General features: G+C 47.5%; 3 protein-coding genes across 4 annotated transcripts; 1 reads left to right on the forward strand and 2 right to left on the reverse strand.

Annotated features, from left to right (window-relative positions):
* Positions 1–122: 122 nt before the first annotated feature.
* Positions 123–11,878, reverse strand: LOC131272026 (synaptojanin-1). 2 transcript variants are annotated; one of them, XM_058273634.1, is made up of 7 exons: positions 11,483–11,878; positions 7,462–7,744; positions 4,160–5,587; positions 3,888–4,070; positions 3,703–3,814; positions 1,937–3,500; positions 123–1,822 (listed from the first exon to the last, which is right to left on the reverse strand). In XM_058273634.1, exons 2-7 carry the CDS (start codon positions 7,586–7,588, stop codon positions 1,535–1,537), a joined length of 3,702 nt encoding a protein of 1,233 aa, XP_058129617.1. In that variant the 5' UTR covers positions 7,589–7,744; positions 11,483–11,878; the 3' UTR covers positions 123–1,534. The 2 variants fall into 2 exon arrangements, with proteins under 2 accessions (XP_058129617.1, XP_058129618.1); XM_058273635.1 differs by lacking the exon at positions 11,483–11,878 and adding an exon at positions 10,556–10,617.
* Positions 11,879–14,882: 3,004 nt separating this feature from the next.
* Positions 14,883–17,972, reverse strand: LOC131259297 (uncharacterized). Its single transcript, XM_058260753.1, has 2 exons — positions 17,137–17,972; positions 14,883–16,023 (listed from the first exon to the last, which is right to left on the reverse strand). Exons 1-2 carry the CDS (start codon positions 17,970–17,972, stop codon positions 14,889–14,891), a joined length of 1,971 nt encoding a protein of 656 aa, XP_058116736.1. The 3' UTR covers positions 14,883–14,888.
* Positions 17,973–19,468: 1,496 nt separating this feature from the next.
* On the forward strand, positions 19,469–20,258 carry LOC131272467 (protein aveugle). The gene is made up of 3 exons (XM_058274208.1): positions 19,469–19,578; positions 19,653–19,766; positions 19,833–20,258. Exons 1-3 carry the CDS (start codon positions 19,543–19,545, stop codon positions 20,013–20,015), a joined length of 333 nt encoding a protein of 110 aa, XP_058130191.1. The 5' UTR covers positions 19,469–19,542; the 3' UTR covers positions 20,016–20,258.
* Positions 20,259–20,310: the final 52 nt, after the last annotated feature.

The following is a 20,310-nucleotide window of genomic DNA, read 5'->3' on the forward strand; positions in this document are numbered from 1 at the left end:
ACCGAACACGTGGTCAATAGGTACACCATACAAATAGATCTAAATATATTTTCATACATTCTAAAATATGCTTTCTTATAGCTGTCGATAATGCAAGCAAAGCTAGGCAGACATACGGTTATTGTTACTTGTTACTTTCATCTTTATTCGTTCGTTTCATGATAATAGTTCATTTTGTATAACGTGATACATTATTATGCGTAGTTCAATCGTTCCTGCCCCTACTCACAGTATCGCTCAAAACGTTCAATCAGATAAATATGTTCGCTAAACTTCGCAAACCGATCAAGACATTCACACCACATGCACACACACGCACACAAGATACACATAATGAACAACATTCGATTTCCGTTAAATTTCGTGCCTTATCAGCGGCCCCCAGATACATACGCATATATATTGCAGCTAGCTCGCGATCGTTCTACTTGCTGTTGCATCCTTTGCTACCCCCTTTGAAACGTCCTTTAACGATTGCTTGTTTTGATACGGTATTGCTACGGTATGCCCCTACGGTGTTTGAACTGCAACCAGCTAATAATGTAGTAACTTGTTTGTTTTTCTTTTTATACGATATACTATATATCTCCTAATAATAAACACAGGCGGCATGAGTGAGCTCTGTGTAAGCGCATATATGGTCGGATAGTCGGAATAATCCGATTGACTGCTCCCTACAGCTTCTTATTCTTCTCCCGCTTCACGGCCAAATGGGGATGGGCAAGGGCCGGGTGGGTGGTTAAAGTGTTGTGTTCTACTAATTGATATCTTGCCCGGCCACTGCCATTTAACTAAGCATGCATATTGCCATCAAAATGAGTCAGTATTAAGCATCATCACATGTTTTGCAGCTGCATCAATTTTCGCTCTACATCCTTCAGCTATGCATCTATGCAGTAACTAACACAAATAATCACATCCCTATTTCCAAACCGTGGACGCAAGGATTTTTTTAATGCCACACTCCGGCAATATCGTGCGTGTCTTTAAAAGTTCAACTTCCAATTGCATAACAAACTAAACACTAATTCGTTTGCACGCTCGCGCGCTCCATGTCGATTGCGCAACGATTCGTAACAGCTATAGTAACTATGGTAAAGAATAGAATAATATTACTAAACGTACAAATAGTAGTAGTTGGTACTCCTAAACCAGAAAATGGAATCAGAACACTGGCAATAAGGATAGCAATCAACTCAAGAGTCTCTCCGTTAAAGTTAATGCAGTCATCAATATCATCGTTTTCGAACCAGGAAATAGGACAGTATTTTCCATCCGAAATCCGGAATGTCATTCGCACAGCAGCTGGAACTCAAAAGGAGAAGCGACACGACTATGGTATATCTGTTTGCTCTACGATGGCTGTTTCTCTGTTATATGCAGCTAAAACTGACTATGAGTTCTTCTTCAGTGTCACTCTCCTACCGGAGAAGGGTGAAGGAAGCTTCCTATTTTTTTCTCAATGATTAACATGGACAAGTAGATGGCTAAGGAATGAAGGTGGAGTGAGGAGGAGTTTCGATCCGCGGTCGCCTTAAGGATTGTTTGGTCGTGCCGGTAGTGGAGGTGGACCACCGCTTCGGTTCGGAATGGGTGGCGGTGCACCCCGGCGCATCGGAAGCGGAGGCGGGATACCCTTTGGTGGCCCGTTGCCCCCCGAGGAGGACAACGGAGAGCCGGCTCCGGAGCTGCCCGAAGTTCCCGGGGGTGACGATTTGTTCGTGGCCGGTTTGCTGTTACTATTGCTGACCACGTCCAGGTCGTACACGTCGCTGCGGGCCGGTGGTGGGGGTGGTGGACCACGCGGTTGCTCCGGAACGACCTGGGAAGGAAAAAATATTACATTTTTTTATTCTTTGTGTACAACAAATATAACTCACGGAAAAGGCCTTTGTATACCATGGCACTGAAATATTTTCAAATTCATTGTACTTACAAGATCGTCATTAATTTCTTCGTAGATTGCACCGGTGTCGATCGTAGACGAGTAGTTCGAGGCCGCCGAACCTCCTCCGCTGTGCAGCGGTGATCCGGAGGGGATTGGTGACGAGCAGGCGTATTCCTCCACGGGCGGGGTGGGCCGCTGGGGAGGTCCGGGAACGAGCGGCACGTTCGATACCTTTTGCTGCAGCAGTTGCTGCCCGAGACTGATGACGCCCGCCCTCGGATGGTGATGATGGTGGGGCTGATGCTTTGGTGATGCTTGCGGTGACTTTGGTAACGGTGGCCGGCTGGGCGGACCGGGACGTGTGGGTGCACCACCGGACGCGGTCGGTGGGCTTTTCGGGCGCGATGGGACTTCCGGGATGCCGAGACTGTTGTAGTCCCCGGTACCGGACAGGCTGCCCTCGCAGAAGCTGACCGTGTTCGGTGTGCAGAGCAGGATCTCCTTTTCCACCTGCTCGACCCAGTTCTCCGTCTTCAGGCGGAGCGAGAGCGGAACACCGCAAACCTGCACCGAGCGCTTCTGGGCTGCGACCAGCGCGGACTGGCCATCGCGGAACGTCACCCACATCGTGTCGCCGACGAAACGCACCAGCGTTACCTCGCCGATCTGCGTCAACTCCTGGATAAGCGCCGCCATTAGGTTCTCGTCGTAGATGCTACCCTCGTCCTCGTCGCCCGAGTCAGCCCCGTTGCCACTGGGATTGGTAGCCTGGATGAGGATGGTGCCGTCCGGTGGGCCCAGGTCGCGGATCACGTCACCGAACACGCTCGTACGGCGCTGTTGATCGATCTGGTGCACTTCGATGTCGATCAGCGCAATTACCGGCCGATGATCGCTCGTCTTCAGTTCCGCCCGACCGTAGTGGACCAGCCGGCCCGGGTTCCAGCCCGGGTGACGGTCCGCATCCGGGCTCTGCTTGCGCCGTCGCCAGAGCACACGATCGGTCCAGGCCGGAGCGCGAAACTTCTCGCTCGTATCGTAATCGTCACTGAACAGATCGTACTTGTACGTCGGCGGGAAGCTGATCTCACCCTCGAGGAACTCGTTGAACACCGAGCCGGCGTTCTGCTGGATGCGCAGCTGGTCGTACTGCAGTACGGCGGTTAGATCGTGCGGCGACTGCTTTAGTGCCTCCCGCAGCTCGTCCTTGTCCATGTCGATGCGATAGTTGAAGTCGCCGCACCAGAAAATGTAATCGTGCGACTTTAGTGACCGTCCCATCGGGAACGCGATCTTACGCGTGATCTCCGCGTAGTCCGCGTTCCGCTCGGCCACCTGCGATTGGCCCGCGGCAAAGTGCGCACACACGAAGCACACGGAGGTGCCGTGCAGGACGAAACGGATCGCGGCTGCCCCCTTGTTACCGGTCGCACCACCCAGTCCTGTCTTCACGCAGTCGATCGCCACGTCACGGATGTATTGGGCATGCTCGGGTCGAATGTAGATGTAGAGGCAAACGCCCACGAGCTGTTGGTACGTCAGCAAGACGTACTCCCGATCGCGGCTAACTACCTTCTGGAGCTCCTCTGCCCATGCTTTGGCGTTGTCCGAGCTATAATTGAAAGGCAGAAATTGGAGAACATTTTACATTTTGTTAGAAAAGAATACTTCAGCGAATAAAATCCAAAACATCCATCCATTAAAAGCACACTCCTATCACTGTATTCATGTGGTCTTATAGCAACTGAACGCGCAACCCCCTAAAACAGACATTCCAGATTATCCACCCAGTAGATATTGTTTACCCTACATACCTAGCAGCAACAATGTTGGATGCATTCAGGTCAACGATTTCCTGAAAGCCGATTGCAAATATGTCCACCGGGGGCTCATTGGTATCTTCCACCTGACTGAAATCAACCAGCGCTAGATGGGGGAACAGAGTTCATTTAAAGCGTTCAATGATTAAGAAATGAAAAATATCCCAAAGAGAACCTACATCGTGAACGCGCCAGACGATGGCAGTCGAGCAGCCAGTCCGAGAGTGACACGTCCTTGTACGCCACGCTGCGGAAGTGTTTCCCCCCGTTGACGTTGTACGTGCCGCACGCTACCCGGAAGGCGAGTGGATTGACGTACTCTTCGTAGCGTTTGCACATTTCCCTCAAAACGGGAGTCGGAGCTGGTGAAAGGAAACAAACGTCAAGCGAACAGGATTGAAGGTTAAAGGCGGGGTTTTCCTTGCAAGTCGTTGTCTAAGGTTTCACTCACCGTGCAGCATGTTTGAGGGAAGCAGTATCCGTGCACGATCGGCCAACTCCGAGCTGAGCGTTGAGCCGACCAGCAGCACGTCGATCGCTTCCTGCTTTGAATTGTCCAGCAGGTTGTTTTGAATGGTCCGAGCTGCCGAACGAGCGCCATCCATCAGCTTTGAGCCGCCCTGTATCGCTCCGGTTCCGGCGTAGATTTTGCTCACCTCGTTCCCATTGTTGATCCACATCTGACGGAAAACTTCCTCGAACCGAGAGCTCATCTGTTGCTTCTTGTCGGCGAGGGCCGCCATCAGCGAGATCTGTTCAGCCAACATTTCCAACCCGATGTACGTCTGCACGCAGTTGGTCCGATCGAGACAGTCGAGGCAGTTGGTGCGGAGGGTTCCACGCTGCTCGCGGTAGACCGCGTCACCGACCGCGTAGAATATACCCATATCACCACAGGTCGCATCGATCCGCTGCCGTAGCTTCGCCAGTGCGGACGTGTTTCCACTGCGACACTCTTGGTGGTAATCGAACACCAGATGAGGCACGTCGGAGTGCTCCGATTCGTGGTGGTGCCGCTGAAACTCGTTGCTCAACATCGCCTCACCTTCTTTGCTGCCGATCAGGCTCGTGCCGAGCAGGTTGATGATCGCCTGCTGCCCGTAGCGTGCCTTCATCGTGCGCATGTGCCGATCGAACGCAGCTCGGGACGCTTCGAAGCCGCGCGACAGCTTCACCTTGTGCGACCCAACCTGCACCCCCGGCTGCTCCCAGAACAACGGTACACTGCCGCGCGTCTGCACGTACGACGTGATCTCACTGTCGAGGTAGATGCATTGCTCCGTCTCGACAAAGTTCGCCACGCAGCCCTCGTCGTTCGAGCCGCGCACATTAAATCGCGTACCGGCTCGTTCGCAGCTCAACCGCGAGATGATGGCCGCCCGGGCCTGCTTACTGCCGGCGTACACCGTGCGAATTTCCACCGAGCCGCACATCGCCCGCAGCAGCCAAAAGTTACACTCAACGCCAAACCGCAGCAGGTGAATGAACAGCATCCGGTTCCAGAAGAACCGATTGTCGGTTTCCTGCGTCCTCCGGCGTCGCTGAGCCGAGAGCGTAATATCGAACCCAACCGACGGTGGCTGCTGCCCGCCACCCGGTGGTGCCGCGAACGAAAAATAGAACGTGCCCGAGTTCAGCACCTTCCGGATCTCGGACACCTTGTCCTCGCTCGTGGGTTGGTACTGGAGCGATACGAACTGCGTCTGCGTGATGCGAAATATTTCACTATCCAGGATCTTGCCCACCGAGAAGCACCCGGTCACCATCACCAGGTAGAGGAGGGAGGTGTCGCCCGCGTTTAGCTGCAGCACTCCGAGGCATCCGTACGCGTCCAACACCTTGGTGTACTGTTTCCGGACAATTTCCGTCTCTTGTGCCGCTGCGAAGGAAAATGGTAACAAGAGAAAAACATCGTTAATAAACGCATAGTGCAAATATACCGACAGTAGGAAATTGGGAAAAATTGGGTATTTTTTTCTAAAAATTTAAAAACTAACATTGTAATGACGTATTGGCCAGAGTAGAAGAAAAAGAACAATGTTTTTAATCAAAATTCTTTTTCTCAAAATATCCGTATAAGAACCAAATCCGTAACGTGCAAAGTAAGCAATCATTTATTTTACAAAACATATAATAAAAAAGATTACCCTTTTTAGACAAAATACAGAACCGATTTGTCCCAACTTAGAGAACAAACTTGTTAAAACTGCCCATTTACGAACACGCAAAGTGGATGCAAACAAAAACATTCTCGTTAAAAATATGTTACTCATCGGCATAATTAGGTCCGTGGGAGCCAGACATAAATCAGCAAAGTTACCAGTCGGAAACGATAATTAATGTCTAGGTTCTGAGGTACTCGAGCCTCCGGGACAGCGAACACCCGCGGCGGACCGGACTGTCCGTGGGTGGAACCGAATTTATTTGCCCCCGGCATTTGGGCGGTCTTATGAATGGAAGGTGATGAATCTAGGGGCGAGAAAACTTTGCAATCGTCTTCCCGAGGCCTTGGCGTTTGAGTTGGCTCTCGGTGCGCACCAGGTTGAAGTAGAAGTTTGGGACTATTTGGCAATCTTCGCACTGCAGGAACCTCAGGAACCGGTGGCACCGACACTTTTCGCCTCCCCCACCCATTAATCACTGTCGAAAATGTTTGGGCCATCGACCGAATGCCGCAATCGATACTTCAATCGCCCATCAATATTCTTCCGTCCGCCGCATACACCAAACGACAACAAGTGGGAGCTTTAACGTAGCATGGCGTAGGGTTTGTGGTCCACTAGCCTGGAGGATTATTTGATTATAATATTATTGACAAGTGACCTTTCCTTCTTTTCCCTAGTGTAACATTCCTAAATAATTTATATTAACATTATTTCCAGCACAGTTTCCATCGATTTTCACTATTCTATTCTATTAGATCGTCCGTGAACAAGAGATTTCAATCAATACCGATTGAAAATTACCCTGAAGGATTTAAATCCAATATACAGAAGTGGTTGTCAGGCAATTTATTATAGCCTACTTGGAAAAGCAAGTACCAAAGTAAGTGTTCTAGCTCTTCGAACAGTCCGTAAATGATGCAGCATTGAAAACATCGTTCATCGGGTCTATGGACGTCATTGGAAGACTAATCTCGAAAAGTCGGGGTCATTGAAAGACTAATCACGAAATGAGGTGAATGCGGACGCATTATCTATTATAAATAACGTGTTTGTTTGCCAATCCAAAGCTGTAAAATACTAAGACTGCAAGAAGAAAGGCTTTTCAGTGATAGTAAAAAGAAATTGATCGCTTAGCTTAATCGAGTAGTCTTCGTTGTGTGTTATTAAATCGCTTCATACTGATTTATTTTTACGACTATTTTTACGCCTAATCTTAATAAAGACGTGAATTTTCTCTACATACAAAAAGCTTCCACAATGGCAATAACAAATGTTTGAAATTCGGAACACGTTGCAATGCACATCGTCCGACTCGTTGCAATCGACCGTTTCGACATGGTTTTCCACCTGCCAGTGCCGGCCACCGAGGAAGGGTTAAGGACAGACCTCGGTTCAGCGCTATCAGTGCATCCACTGGACCGGAGCCACAAAGAGAAATCCCCAACGGAGCATGGAACTACGACCGAAGAGGGCTTTTCACTGGAAAAACATACTTCTGTTCCCATTCACTCCGGCATGGTGATGATGGTTAAATTTAGAAAATCTGTAAAGGATGGTGAGGCAGCACGCGAGGGAACGTCATACTTACAAAGGACGGCCACGGCTTGCGATTCGAAGAGCAGCGTCTCGGGTTTGTTGCGATGCTCCAGCAGGACACTGTGCGGCGAGGGCGGCTTGGACTTTTCCAGCACGCGAAATCCCTTTGACATGGCCATGTTGTTGATGGTTGTGTCGTGCTTGGCTTGTACTGTTTGATTTGTCGTTGCTTGCCTCCCCCGTTGGCGTGCCCTGGGATCACTTTCGCTTTCCGCCTACCGATCGGAACGGCAACGGCGGTTTGGTGTGGGAAGTTTATTGATTACACCGCTCGGCTGGAAGAAAATGGATTGGGAAAACCGAATTGAGAACCAAACAGATACAGATAGAAGAAACAAACAAATGGTTGTGGATTCGCGTCCATATTTGCACTATGGGATAGATGTATAAGAACATCTAAAACTCGAAATATCCTATGGCAATATCTTAACTCTTATTTTCTTCATATTTAGAGATGACCATAATAAAATATGATTAATAAAATAAACCCCTGTAAATGGAGCAGACAGTTTACATTTCCTTCCAAAGTTGACATAAATATTTTATATATTTTATATTCAACCGAAAGATGTGATCACATTTTTGTCCAATTCTTTTGTCCGAATGTGGCTCCACGGTGTAGGGAAAAACTCCCAAGAACTACGCTGTCCCAAACTCGCTCCGCTGAGAAACCAACTTTAGAATTCAAGAGCACTGATCTTGCCCGATGATCTTCAGATTATTGCGAATCTCCTCCATTCCTTCCGCCTCTGGTCAAACCTGCCTGACCCTGACCCTGCGTTCGCGATCGCGAGTGGGAAAGAAGGAATGTATTTTTCTTTGCGCTGAAAGCAAACCCTGAATCTCGGCTCGGTACAAATATTTCGCCCCCGTAAACGCCGGGTCGAGCAGAAACACCATCCTCCGGACCGTGGCGCGAGATGGGTGGAAGAGTGGTGGAGGGTTGCCGGCTCGGGTTGTATACTTCCGAGAATGTTCACTCTCATCTCGCCTTTTTTTTGTTATCCGCGTCCGCGTAGTCGCCTTTTTTTCAACGTACCCGGGTTACCTGTGGGATGCCGTTTGGTTTGGGGCCCTGGTGTGGTTGGAACCGGTTCCCGATTACGGGTAACCTACCTCTCCCGTTGTCTGCTGTGTGTGTGTTTTTATTCGTTCTCTCCCTTTCGTTCGGAAGGCTTCTACCAGCTTCCATCTAGCCACAACGCCATTCATTCGCGTCCATTGGACCGATCGCCTTTGGGCCACCAAACTCGAGCCCTTACTCCACCAGCCTTGCTCCATCGTGGGCTGTGTCTGTGGAGTGTCTTTGGTGTTTCCTCGGGAAAAGGTGCGCGACCTGAGGTCGGCGAGAGTGTTCGGTGGAACTTTCTCACGATTCGAAAATTTTCCCACGACAAATGTTAATTACAGATTATGCCTCTCTTCATTCTTCGCTTCGCTCGGCGTTCGTTACGATCGTTCTTTGCGTTCTGTTTCTGGCCGCGAGGCAGGACAAACGGGGGACGGTGGAAGGGACCCTACCGCTAGACCTGGTCCTGGTGGTGTGCTGGACCCGTATATACATACATATTATGTAGCATTCGGAAGATCAGCCGCGGGTTTGCCGGGTGAGATTTTTGTGTATGTTTTTTCTACCATCTTCTTGATTCAACCCTGGAAAATACTTTACCACGATTCTCAACCCCTAGGCGGCTAGAAGGTGGCGGTGCGAGGCTGGTGTGTTCACGGCTGTTTTCGGGCACCATGAACACAACAAACACATCACTTTCAAAACAGAAACCAAACCTGAACGGGAAAGGGAACGAAGCGGGAGGTGAGTGAATCGAATGGAGGAAGTCGTTGAATTCCACGGCCCAAGCCGGGCGAGAGCAACCTGAAGTCCTTTCCCATCCGTCTCGCCGAACATGATGATGAGCGTGTGAGCTTAAACCTCAGTCCTCCCTTCCCCCTAGGGATCTCTTTCGGCATCGACGAGTCTCGTGTCGTGTGCCCGGGCGGTCCCCCCGGGTGGAAAACCCAGCTGAATTTTTCGTGCACGAGGTGAATTTGCAGGAAGGTTGCGTAAATCCCACGCGGTCATCACGACGGGCGCAGTCGGTCAAGAATGTTTCCCATTTTCCCGTGCCGTTGGAAGGTTCGTCTTCGGCAGCTGGAAAAAGACTAATGATTCCTTGATTCCGCAGGATGGAGCAGGAATCTGGTGTTATTTATTGCCCGTGTCAGTAGTGTGGGATGATTTTCGGGTCGTGCGCTATCCGTGTGACTCCGCATGATCTGCGATTATATCAAATTCTCTCCCCCGATGGTTTCGATGACTGACTTTTCGAAACCGAGCGCCACATGGATGAAATGAATAAAAATAATCAAAACCAACACGATAAGCAATGCTCACGGTAAACTCTACTTACTATGGACATCCAACAAACTTAAGGAAAATACCAGGCTACACGTGCGATGGCTAAAATTTCAATAACCAGTGGCAGACCACTTCCTGGATCCATGGAATTTGTGGCTAAAGGTTCCAGCACTGTATCATGTCACGTGTCATCGGAGACGAGCATCTTGGATGACTATGAGCAAAGTTGTTTGTTTTGAGGGGATTTAAGATATCAGTAACCACAGCAACCGAGCGTGCTATTCGATATAACTGGAGCAATGATTTTCAACATGGTTAAGTAGACTTATTGGTATGGGCTGTTGAGAAAACAGTTTTATAAACTGATAATAGAAGAGTTATTGGTAGAAAGAAAAACAAACCATGAAAACGTGACTTTGCTTCTTTTTACCAAACATATTTTGCAAACAACGAGAATAAGACGACACGATTTACTTATTCTCTTTACTAGAATCGAGCTTCTGCGGTTGGGAAATTTTTTTTCTTTTAGCATACTGACAGGCCGTTCTTCAATATCGTTTGACACTTGACCTTTGATAAATTGGTGGCATTCCAACGGGGACGATGCTTCGAGGGTAATCTCACGTAATGCCCACCGCAGGGTGGCACATTTCAGGAAGATGGAAAAAGACTCCTAATGCATAGTAAATTAATTTATTTCACTTCACACGAAAACATCCGAAGGGCTTACCCTCCCTCGGGGGATTCCCGTCCAATACTGGTGAGAAATAATTAAATCAACCTGCAGCAGGCAACCCCCCAGCGGACATCTCAATCAGATTAGGGAAACAAGTGTTTTTTTCACTTCCGGATGCTCGCACATCAACCGGAACCAACGCATCCTCCTCCTCCCATCCTGCGAGTGGCCACAGGAAATCGAACACAACTAACAAGTACACAGGCACAGCACAACTTAATCATTCTCCTCCAACAAACGCCCCCGACTATTTCTTCTACACAACCTTTTTTTTCTGCTTCGAGGATGTTTTGTAATGGAAATCCCCTCTAATGATTGTGCTGGAATTTTCAAACCTCGCACATACACACGCAACAACACTACACACGTGCGTTGCATTTGCCAGGATAAATAAAGCTCCTTCTATTGTTGATTGAACAACACACATTCATACACACACAAAGGCACGTCTTATTCCAAACTAGTGCACAACTACTACCAACGGCTGCATTCCGATTAAAGGATTTTTTCCACTGTCAGGACACCACACTCACCCCCGACGACAATATCGTAGGCAGGGATTTTGTGACGTAAGCAGCCGAGAAAAGGAAAATAAAACTAATGCACACGAGTCCGCCCGGATAGTGTTATGTGCGGGGGCGATATCAAAATAAGATAAAACAAGTACCACTTTTATTCCTGCAAATGACACAGCCTGCTCTTGGTGCGCACGAGATTGCATTCCATATTGCAGCAAACTACACACACTTTCGCTTCTTCGAACGAACGACAGGGAAAACAAAACACTGGATTGTATTAATCGAAGTGGAATCTCACCAGCAGAAGAACGTGGACTTTCTTCCCTCCGTGGAGTGTGAGAAATTCTGCGCAACATAAACTCGCGAAAGTAAAACCTTTGCCTACACCTTGACGGTTGCTTACCCGGATCGTAACTTTTTTCCACCGTTTTTCCGTGTTCACATCGATCGACCGTACACCGCGGGCCGCATATTTGTCCGGTCCCTTTATGGTCGCCTGTACCACCACCACACCTCGACGACGAAGGCTATTTGGACTTGCCTTTTTCTTTTCACCGCTTATGGAAAGTGTGATTCCTCGACGCGAGGTAGCTTCCTTTCGGTTGCACAACAAACATGTCAAAACATGCGCCACGATAAGTTATCAATATGTTGCTTTAGAACACACACGCAGGACTGATTCACTGTTTGCTGTTGCCGATGCTTGGCTTTTTCCGAACACAGCAAAAACAATTTGCACCGGCGGAGGGCACCAAAACTCCACCTTTCGACCGCCGCTGCGCGAGACGACGTGGTTCGTTGGTTGTTTGGCGTTGAATGACTGAGTTTCAGGCTTTCCAGGTTGGATTTTGACAGTTCCGCTGGTCCTAAATATCCCAAGGGGATTTTTGAAATATTTCCGGCCCCTGGTCCGACCCGTTTTCGCGTCGAAAACGGGTCGGTCCAGGGCACGATGCGCAGTAAATTTCGACCCGATTTGACAGCGATGTTGACGGGCTGTCAGATTCAAATTTGATGGTGGGTTCAAATTCAAAATGGTGGGTTCGAAAAAAATTATCCATCTAGGTTCAAAAATAATATCCTCTCTAGGTCTGTTTTCCCTCCTCATTCCGTTATCTTTCCTCTTCCCTCTCCTAGCCACTACTTGTAATGCACACTTGATTCGATATTCTTTCTTGTTTTTTTACTGTCGCGGTCGTGGTTAACAGTGGTCGTGATTACATTGGTGGTAGCTGTTGAAGAGAAATTTTTATTGTTTGGTTAGTGAGGATTGAACACTTATCGTTATACATACCATACGATGCGCAGACCGGTTGATCTATCGGCGATGTTGGAAAGTGTCTTGTTGATTGTCTGTTTTATTTTACGTAACGATGGATACATTTTCTCAAAATTGCACTCGCTCGAAATAAGGTGGGTAGTATAAAATTATGAAACTAGAGGTTGGAGTTGAAAAATTCGACGAAGTTTGAGCAATTTAATAATGTGTTTGATTTTTCCATTGTGCTGTTTTTTTAGATTTTAGCACTTAATTGACGGTGACTGCAGCATGTTTTGGTCAGAAAACACCCGCCAATAAAGTGTTTAGTGTGGAAGTATTCATGCTACGACATCCACCGGGACAATCAATGAGAAACCCACCGAAACAAATGAAAACCGGCTCTGGACATTCCATCGTCACTGTGTACCTTTTCAAATTCCACCAGCATCGACAAATCACGGTAATTATTGAAATCACGTTACAAAGATATGACTTTTTATTTTTGCAATTTATAAGACAACTACTGTGTATCATTTATTTTTATCAGGAGCTTTCAAACGCAACCTTCACAACCATTACATATCATACCAGCATCTCAGCCATCGATTTCTGGCAAGTGAATCAGAGAACAACTCTTCTTTCATTAGTTGCATGAGTTTTGTCGTCTGCAAGGCTTGCTTTACATTGAGTTTGAGTCCCATTTTATCTTTCCCAGTGTTTCGTTTCGCCAGCCAGCAGTCGCTTCATGATGCTAAGATCGATAAGATGCAAACGATCCGCTACCACGACATCCTGGAGTATGTAAAAAAATTTAAATCTTAAAGAGGTGTCATCGTTCTTTGGTGTTCTGGATAGGCACCTTGCCTGAATCCTCCATCAGTTCATTGTGTTGCTTGTGTCCCAGAAAATACAATGGTGCGAGCAACGCTGCCTTATTGACCTACGACGGTACATTTCTGGCTACTGTTATAACGAGCATGTCCTACGACACCTGTGAAAATTAAATGAAAGAAAAATTAAATACATGTGAAATTGTCTGCCGATAAGTTTTGTAGTCAACCTGTTATGAATGCTCTTGCTGAAGTGTCTGCAATAATGGCCCTTAGATGTATCGACACATGTTTCCAGTTGATGTTTACTCCATATTCCACGAGGTTGTTCATCTCCGTGACCATGAGACGTAAAGATTCCTCAACGTTCGTCGGCTTCCTCCTACAATAGAAAATAGTTCTCGTCATCACTGGTACTTTCGGCATCTCACGGATATTACATAATATTAGGCAAAACTCCATGATGCTAATTTTATGCAATGGTAATCCATCCATTGATATATGTTGCCATGAATAAGTGTAGCATTACTAAAAAACAAAAAAATAAAAATTAGTTATTTACACCCACAATTATAATGCTTCAAAAATGCATCCGATATGGTACCAATACTGGCCGCCACTTATTTCCAATATCTCGATCGATGGCTTACGGTTGGTTCCCAATAATGTTCTTGCATTTTTAGGTAAGCTTACTGCCTTAGCTTTTTCATAAGGTCCAAGATCATATCCACGCTCCAGAGCGTTTCGTTGTTATCGATATTCGATTCGCCACACTTTCGCAAACATTTTAATTCGGGTTTCCGCCACATTTTCAAGAGATTTCTTGTACAAAATAGACACCAAGCTTTTACAACACACTGCACGACCGTTTGTTTCAAAATGTAAACAATTCCTCAACGGGCTGTTGCTCACACACACAAGTCTATGCTGTTGGCAACATAACGCGAGAGAAAAGGACGGAACGATAGAGCAGACAGCATTTGGATTGTGAGGGGTATGTCAAACGGTGGCGGAGTGGTTGCGGGGTAGCTCTCCCGTCGTGGAGGGGTTTTTTTGTATGGAACTTTCATGGGTTCGGGTCGAAACGTCAATTTGGCGCTCCTTGGGTAGTAATAATGGCTGTTTCAGCCAAAATGCTAATAACTTTGTATTGCTTCGACCTATTTTCACGGCAAGCCCCTCAAATGAAAGGTCTTTTTAAGACGCACAACTTTGTTGAAGGTAAATTTTACGGTAGTTTCTGGTTTTTGAGAAAACTAATTGTGTGGAAAAGAGACAGCACTCCACCGGGAACAAGGTTGATAAACTTGGATTATTAAAAAGCATAAATCTGCTAATTTGTTAATAGCTATTGATTCTTTCAACGGATTTTCATAATCGACCCCTTAAACGAAAGCTCTTTTCAGGAAAAATAACAATTTGAGTGTCTTTTCAGGGCAAAAATTAACTAGATCCTAGCTATTAACCCTATTGTACTGTCTACCTTGGTCAAATCGAATGCCGAAAATATTTCGAATAGCTGTGCTAACCGAACGCAAGGTGGCGCTAATATCGGCACGGGTAGATTTAAACGATTCGTTAATTAAGCGATGAATGTTGTTTAGCGAAAACAATATCTATGAAAATCTTTATAATTAATGGTACTCTCTTAGTACAGTTTTACATAAAATAAATAAGTATTATTTATTCACATTATTGATGCCATCGACTAACTTAACCTAACCTTCCTCGGAGTCACTGATCACCTCTGTTTTTACGCCTTCGTCGTCGATCACTGGCTGCAGCGCAGGGCGGCTAGATATTTCCTTCGGTTGATCTGCCAGCCCGTGCAGGGACGGTACATGACGAGCGTTAGATATCTGGATGTGCATCTTCTCGCTTGCCTTCTCATCAGCTGACTGATGTAGCTCAGCCGATGCCTCCACCAGGAGTGCGTTGAGCTCTCCGAGGGCATCCAGCAGTGAGTTGGCGACGGACTTTTCATTACCGAACCGTTCCTTTTCGGTCATCAGACGGGTTTTGCTGATACTCAGATTTTCACGCTGCAAGCCTACCAGCTGCCCTAGGAGCGCCTTAAAGCCGCCGAGTTTTGGAGGTCCACCTGCCGACGGTAGTGGTCTTGCGGTCGGTACGAGTTTCCCGATCGGTGTCGCTCCTATCACGGGTTTTGGGACTAGCTGCCGTGGCTGTATGGAAAGTGATCCCGGAAGTCCGGTTACTTTCTGCAAAGGAACCCCGGTGGAAGTGGTGTAGATTTGTTTCGTTTGCGGATTGATGAGCTGCTGCTTCGGTGCGGAACCGTCCTTCGGAAGTGTGTTGACCAGGAGCAGTTTCATCGGAGTCCCTGGTGTCCCGGGCGAGCTCCCCGTGGTCGACACGGTGGTGGCGCTGCTGACGGAAACAACGGGTTGCAAAGAGGTCGTCGGTTTGGTGGTGCTCGCAATCGAAACAGTCGGTTTGGTGTAGAGCTGAATCGGTTGCTTAAAGCCAAGATTGGAGGCTTGCGGCTTGAGTAGAAAGTTCGTGGGAACCAACGATATCTTGCTTGAAGGTGTAGTGGTCACCGCACTGGATCCTCCGGCCAGCGTGGTTATTCCCGTGGTGTTGGCAGTTGTAGATACTCCACTGCCTACGCTTGCCACCGACGTGAACTTCAGGTAGGACCCAGCGGGATAGTTCATGATCTTGATCGCTCGGGAAACGGGCGGTGCCGTAGTGGTAGTGACACTAGTAACGACAGTCGGTTGATTCTTGCTCACATTACCACTTGTTGAAGGGCCTCCGGTAGCGGGATGAGTTTTGCTCGGTTTGTGAACTCTCTTCGTACGTCGTCTTAGCCGGGTTGAACGATCGCTGCAATTAAAGCAAAACTCACATTTAGAACGAATCAGTCATAAACCACCTGTCGAAACATCCCAAACATCACAAACCCGAAGTTGCACGTGGCAACCGAAGCACGTGGTCGTTTGCGCCGACTCGCATATTCCACTGAAACGTGCGGGGTTGAAAAATGCATTTTCCCTCAGCTTGCCGGCAAAAACGTGTTCCTTCCTATTCTAAACGCAGTTAGGGGAAAATGCATCGGTCCCTTGCGTACGCGATACAATCGTATGCGCATGCGCCGTATCGAAAAGGGAACATGACGCTTTGCAATCTCGATGCTTCTTCCATCACAGTCGGCTTTGTCTCTTTAAACATGGAAAATTGAACCTCTGATGTGTTTCATTACAATGAAAAGTTTATGTTGTTTTTAAGGCACACATGTGCTGGCCTAATAAAACGTTGTAAGCTAGATAAGATATAAAATAACCTTTCATGAAAAAGGATCATGACTTCCATGCTTAAACTTGGATGACGTTTTCATTTAAGATTTGCATCTTAAGCAAACAGAACTACAGTTACTCCCGAACGTTACGGTTCAGCTTCAATTACAACGTTTAACCACAAATATGTAGGCCACCGTAGCTGGACTTTTCCAAAAACAACTTGTAGAAGAACATAAAACCGTAAGCAGTAAGCAGTGTAGAAGAACATAAAACCGTAAGCTTAAATAACCGTAAGCGAGATTTTTTCTTGATATTTTGCCTAAGCTAGACATAATCTTATAAAATATCATATTGGAAAATTACAAAAGTCTTCGTGTCTTCATAAAAATGTATTAGTTAATGTAGCAACTAGTCAAGTAGTCACTGGTACTTTCATATGCACATTAATGCAAAATGCCCTTGTAATTTACGAGTAATTGCTGTAAGGTCACGAAGACTTCTTGTGACTTCCAAGTATAATTTTGGTTTTGTTAATGTCACAAAATCCAGAAAACTACAATAAAAATCTTGTATGAAATCAGGGATAAAACATGAAAATTGACAGTGTAACTTCACTTTTGTGAGTAACTGTGAATACAAATAAGAGTTTCGACCTCTTTTCCGCTTTGACTTCCCCAAAATTCGCCAACATTTTACGTACCTTTCGTCAGCCTCATCCATGCCGGAACTTTCGTCATCCGTTTCGCTGCCACCGTCGTGCTCAAAGTCCGGATCGTTCGGATCGTCGGCGTCCTCCTCCGTCGGTTCGTCCTTCGGGATGAGCAGATTCGGTTCCTTCAGCTCGACCTGCTCCGCGTTCTTCAGCAACTCCTCCGGCCGCAGATCCTTATCGTCGTCGCTCACCAGCTCCAGCTTCACCTCGATCTGGTCGTCCGGGTCCTCGGACAGATCCCCCGGCCCGGCCGAACCGGCCGAATGGCGCCTACTGCGGCGCGTCACCAACCCACCGGAAGTGCTCGGTTCAACCGACTTCCGCGCACCGGCCGCGTTCGCCCCGCCGAACACGGGCCGCGTCAGAATCTCGTCCATCGCCTTGTAGTGCTTCCAGGACGGCTCGTTAATCGTGCCCTGCTCCAGATCCTTCTTGATGCGGTTGTAGAAGCACTTCAGGTTCTTGATCCGCGTGTTGATTTCCTCCGTCGACCGATTGTACCCGTACTCGCGCATCTTCTCCGCCAGCTTCGCTATGACCGGGTGCTTCTTGTGCGTGGTAATGAGCGTCCGCTGGACCTTCGGATCGCCCCACAGCGAAATGAGCAGCTTCGTCTCGTCGCACTCAAAGTTGGGGTTGCGGAAGTGCGTCTTCTTCAGCCCCCCGACCGACCCTATCAGCACCTTGTTCGTCGACACCCACATCTTCTGCCACTGTTGCCGCTGCTGGGAGGGATGGTGTGGCTTCTTCCTTTGGCCGTTCCTTTGCGCCAACAGGGTGTTTCGCAAACGCAAACGAATCGCGGTGGCTCGCGGTGGAGGCATTCAACTAACACAGATTCACCGTGACCGTGTTCCGGTTTCCCGCGTTACTGCTAGGCGAAAGGAGCGCAAGTTTGGAACTTCCTATCCTACACTCGATTCATCCTTATTTTCACTCACTTTTTGCTAAACTTTTAGCTCCTAGTTGGCGGTGTGGAAAATAACACAAACGCGAGTGACAACTGCGGAAAAATCGATATCGGCGAGTCTGTGCAATCCGTGCGTGTCCTGTTCGCGTTTACCACCCAAACCCTTGGTGCGTGTCGTTCTTTCCCGCAAGAGATCGACTTCCGGCAACGAGAGTATCACACAGGGAACACAAAAGATAGAAAGAGCGTAAATGAGCAGACTGGAGGGAGGAAAATTCGCCGAACGAAAACTCGCACGCTTTAAGGCGATGCGTCCAGCGTGGTTTACGTACTGCGACTGCCAAACGAGCCCAGCGAGCTCCGTGAAAAACGCCCTTGTGCCCATGCGTGTTCCACGGGACGTGTCGTTTTTCCTCCCGCAGAAACCGAGGGTGGCTCGACACCACCCCTTCTTGGGTTAGGGTTGTGTGCTTCGAGCTGGTAAACTCGGTGCGCAAGCCACGCATGCGTCGGCTACCCTCGCTAGCGTCCACGAGCGTCAGGTTGGACGGCACTTGTGCACATCCCGGTGGTGCACTGGGAGGTCGAGTTTTTCTGCCGCTCCGCTTTTCCTACCCTCACCCCATGGCACCAAGTTCCAGATGTTGCGTCACTCCAGGGGCGCGAGCCCACGAAACGCGGACAGGCGCACTGGCGCCGGGCTACGGCGATTGTGTTTGCGTGCTTGCGCGTGTATGTTATTGTCCCATATACCACAAGGAAGGTGAGTGAAAGGGATCGCTTGAGCCCAAAAAAGGACATTCGGATATGATGGTGTAAATGCAAGAGGGAAAATTTAGCTTCCTTTCTTGCTGGAGTGGTTTTTATCTCGCTGAAATACCGAAAAGTTTTAGAACCTACCTGATACAACTTAGAAGCCCCTTTCGACCGCTTAAGCTAACTCGATTGTTTTTCCCTCTACCAGCTCATGTTTTAAATGTTCTTTAATCGCATAGCCATGACAACCGTGCTTCAAACGATTGTACTTTTATCGATTTTGTTGTCTGTTCTGCGTTACCATGGCGGGGTAGGACTTACGTAAGAAAAAACTTAATTAACACTTTGCAATAGCGTTGAAAATGATGTAAAATAGGGAAAAAAACGTTTGGAAATCATTTATATAAGGATCGTTGGTTTTTAATCGCTTGATGGTAATACATTTTTTGGGCAGGTGTAACATTTTAAAATAACCTAAATAAATTTCTCAAACGAAGTCCTTAGCGTATCCTTAATGTTCCCAACAATGCGAATGGTAGAGAAGCAATCAAAGAGGAGAATCCTTTCGATCTGGTAAAAATTCCCTTTACTTTGTGCTGCCCTCTAGTGCCCAACTTGTGGAACTTGTAAGCACAACACAATCTGACAGCGTGCTTCATCAAAACAAACAAATTACTCCGGGATTGTTTATCGCTTTCAGTTTCTTTGCATCGAAAAATACATTAAAAATGGTCGAGGAAACGGTACCGGTGGCAAAAACAAAGGTTAGTACACACCTGGGAACACCGTGCGAGCACGAAGAATGTGTAGTAATATGGTTCCTTTCAATAATCGTCAGACTAAAATGGCACGACCGAAACCGGTGTACATGTGGACCGTAGCCGATACGCTGAAATGGTTGCGGCGGCACTGCAACGAACGGTGCGCCCAGTATCAGGATGTTTTCCAACGGGTAAGTTGCACTTCAGCTCGTCGTTTGGTGGTGGTTTCGCGTTGATTACATCGGGCAAATTTGCAGCATGAAATAACGGGACGCGCGCTGCTGCGGATAACGGATGATTCACTCTACCGGATGGGCATCCGAGATGAGAAGGACCGCGACGACATTCTGCGGGAGATTATCAAGCAGCGGCTAAAGACGGACATTATGGAGATACGTGATATGGAACTGATGAACAACGTGTACGAAAATTGTTACTAAAAATAGGTTCGCCGGAAACACATCTCCGCCACAGAGGGTTGTCAATCACTGGGCAGTGTCCCCGCGCGATAGTTTATTGGTGTCTTTACAAGCTTGGAATTCTTTTGAGGAATGGTTTTGTATAATGCTTAACACTTACACCATCATGGAGTGTGAATTTTTTATCTATAAAATTTAAAGAAGGAAAATTCCTCTTAACTAACAAAAGAATTAAATTGAAATAAATATGTTGTGTACAAATAAGCAATGTTTTAAGGAACCGGATACAACTCTACAGCTCCTATATGGCAAATGT

Source organism: Anopheles coustani, chromosome 3 (assembly GCF_943734705.1).
Source record: "Anopheles coustani chromosome 3, idAnoCousDA_361_x.2, whole genome shotgun sequence".
NCBI classification, from domain to species: Eukaryota; Metazoa; Arthropoda; class Insecta; order Diptera; family Culicidae; genus Anopheles; species Anopheles coustani.

Excerpts from the sequence above, each read along its gene's own strand:
- LOC131272467 (XM_058274208.1), top strand. The coding sequence starts at position 19,543 with ATGGTCGAGGAAACGGTACCGGTGGCAAAAACAAAG. Across the intron at positions 19,579-19,652 it reads TACCGGTGGCAAAAACAAAG|ACTAAAATGGCACGACCGAA; the intron begins GTTAGTACACAC and ends AATAATCGTCAG. Across the intron at positions 19,767-19,832 it reads ATCAGGATGTTTTCCAACGG|CATGAAATAACGGGACGCGC; the intron begins GTAAGTTGCACT and ends GCAAATTTGCAG.
- LOC131259297 (XM_058260753.1), bottom strand. The coding sequence starts at position 17,972 with ATGCCTCCACCGCGAGCCACCGCGATTCGTTTGCGTTTGCGAAACACC. Across the intron at positions 16,024-17,136 it reads ATGGATGAGGCTGACGAAAG|CGATCGTTCAACCCGGCTAA; the intron begins GTACGTAAAATG and ends CTTTAATTGCAG.
- LOC131272026 (XM_058273634.1), bottom strand. The coding sequence starts at position 7,588 with ATGGCCATGTCAAAGGGATTTCGCGTGCTGGAAAAGTCCAAGCCGCCC. Across the intron at positions 5,588-7,461 it reads GCAAGCCGTGGCCGTCCTTT|CGGCACAAGAGACGGAAATT; the intron begins GTAAGTATGACG and ends TTTCCTTCGCAG. Across the intron at positions 4,071-4,159 it reads TCCCTCAAACATGCTGCACG|CTCCGACTCCCGTTTTGAGG; the intron begins GTGAGTGAAACC and ends TCCTTTCACCAG.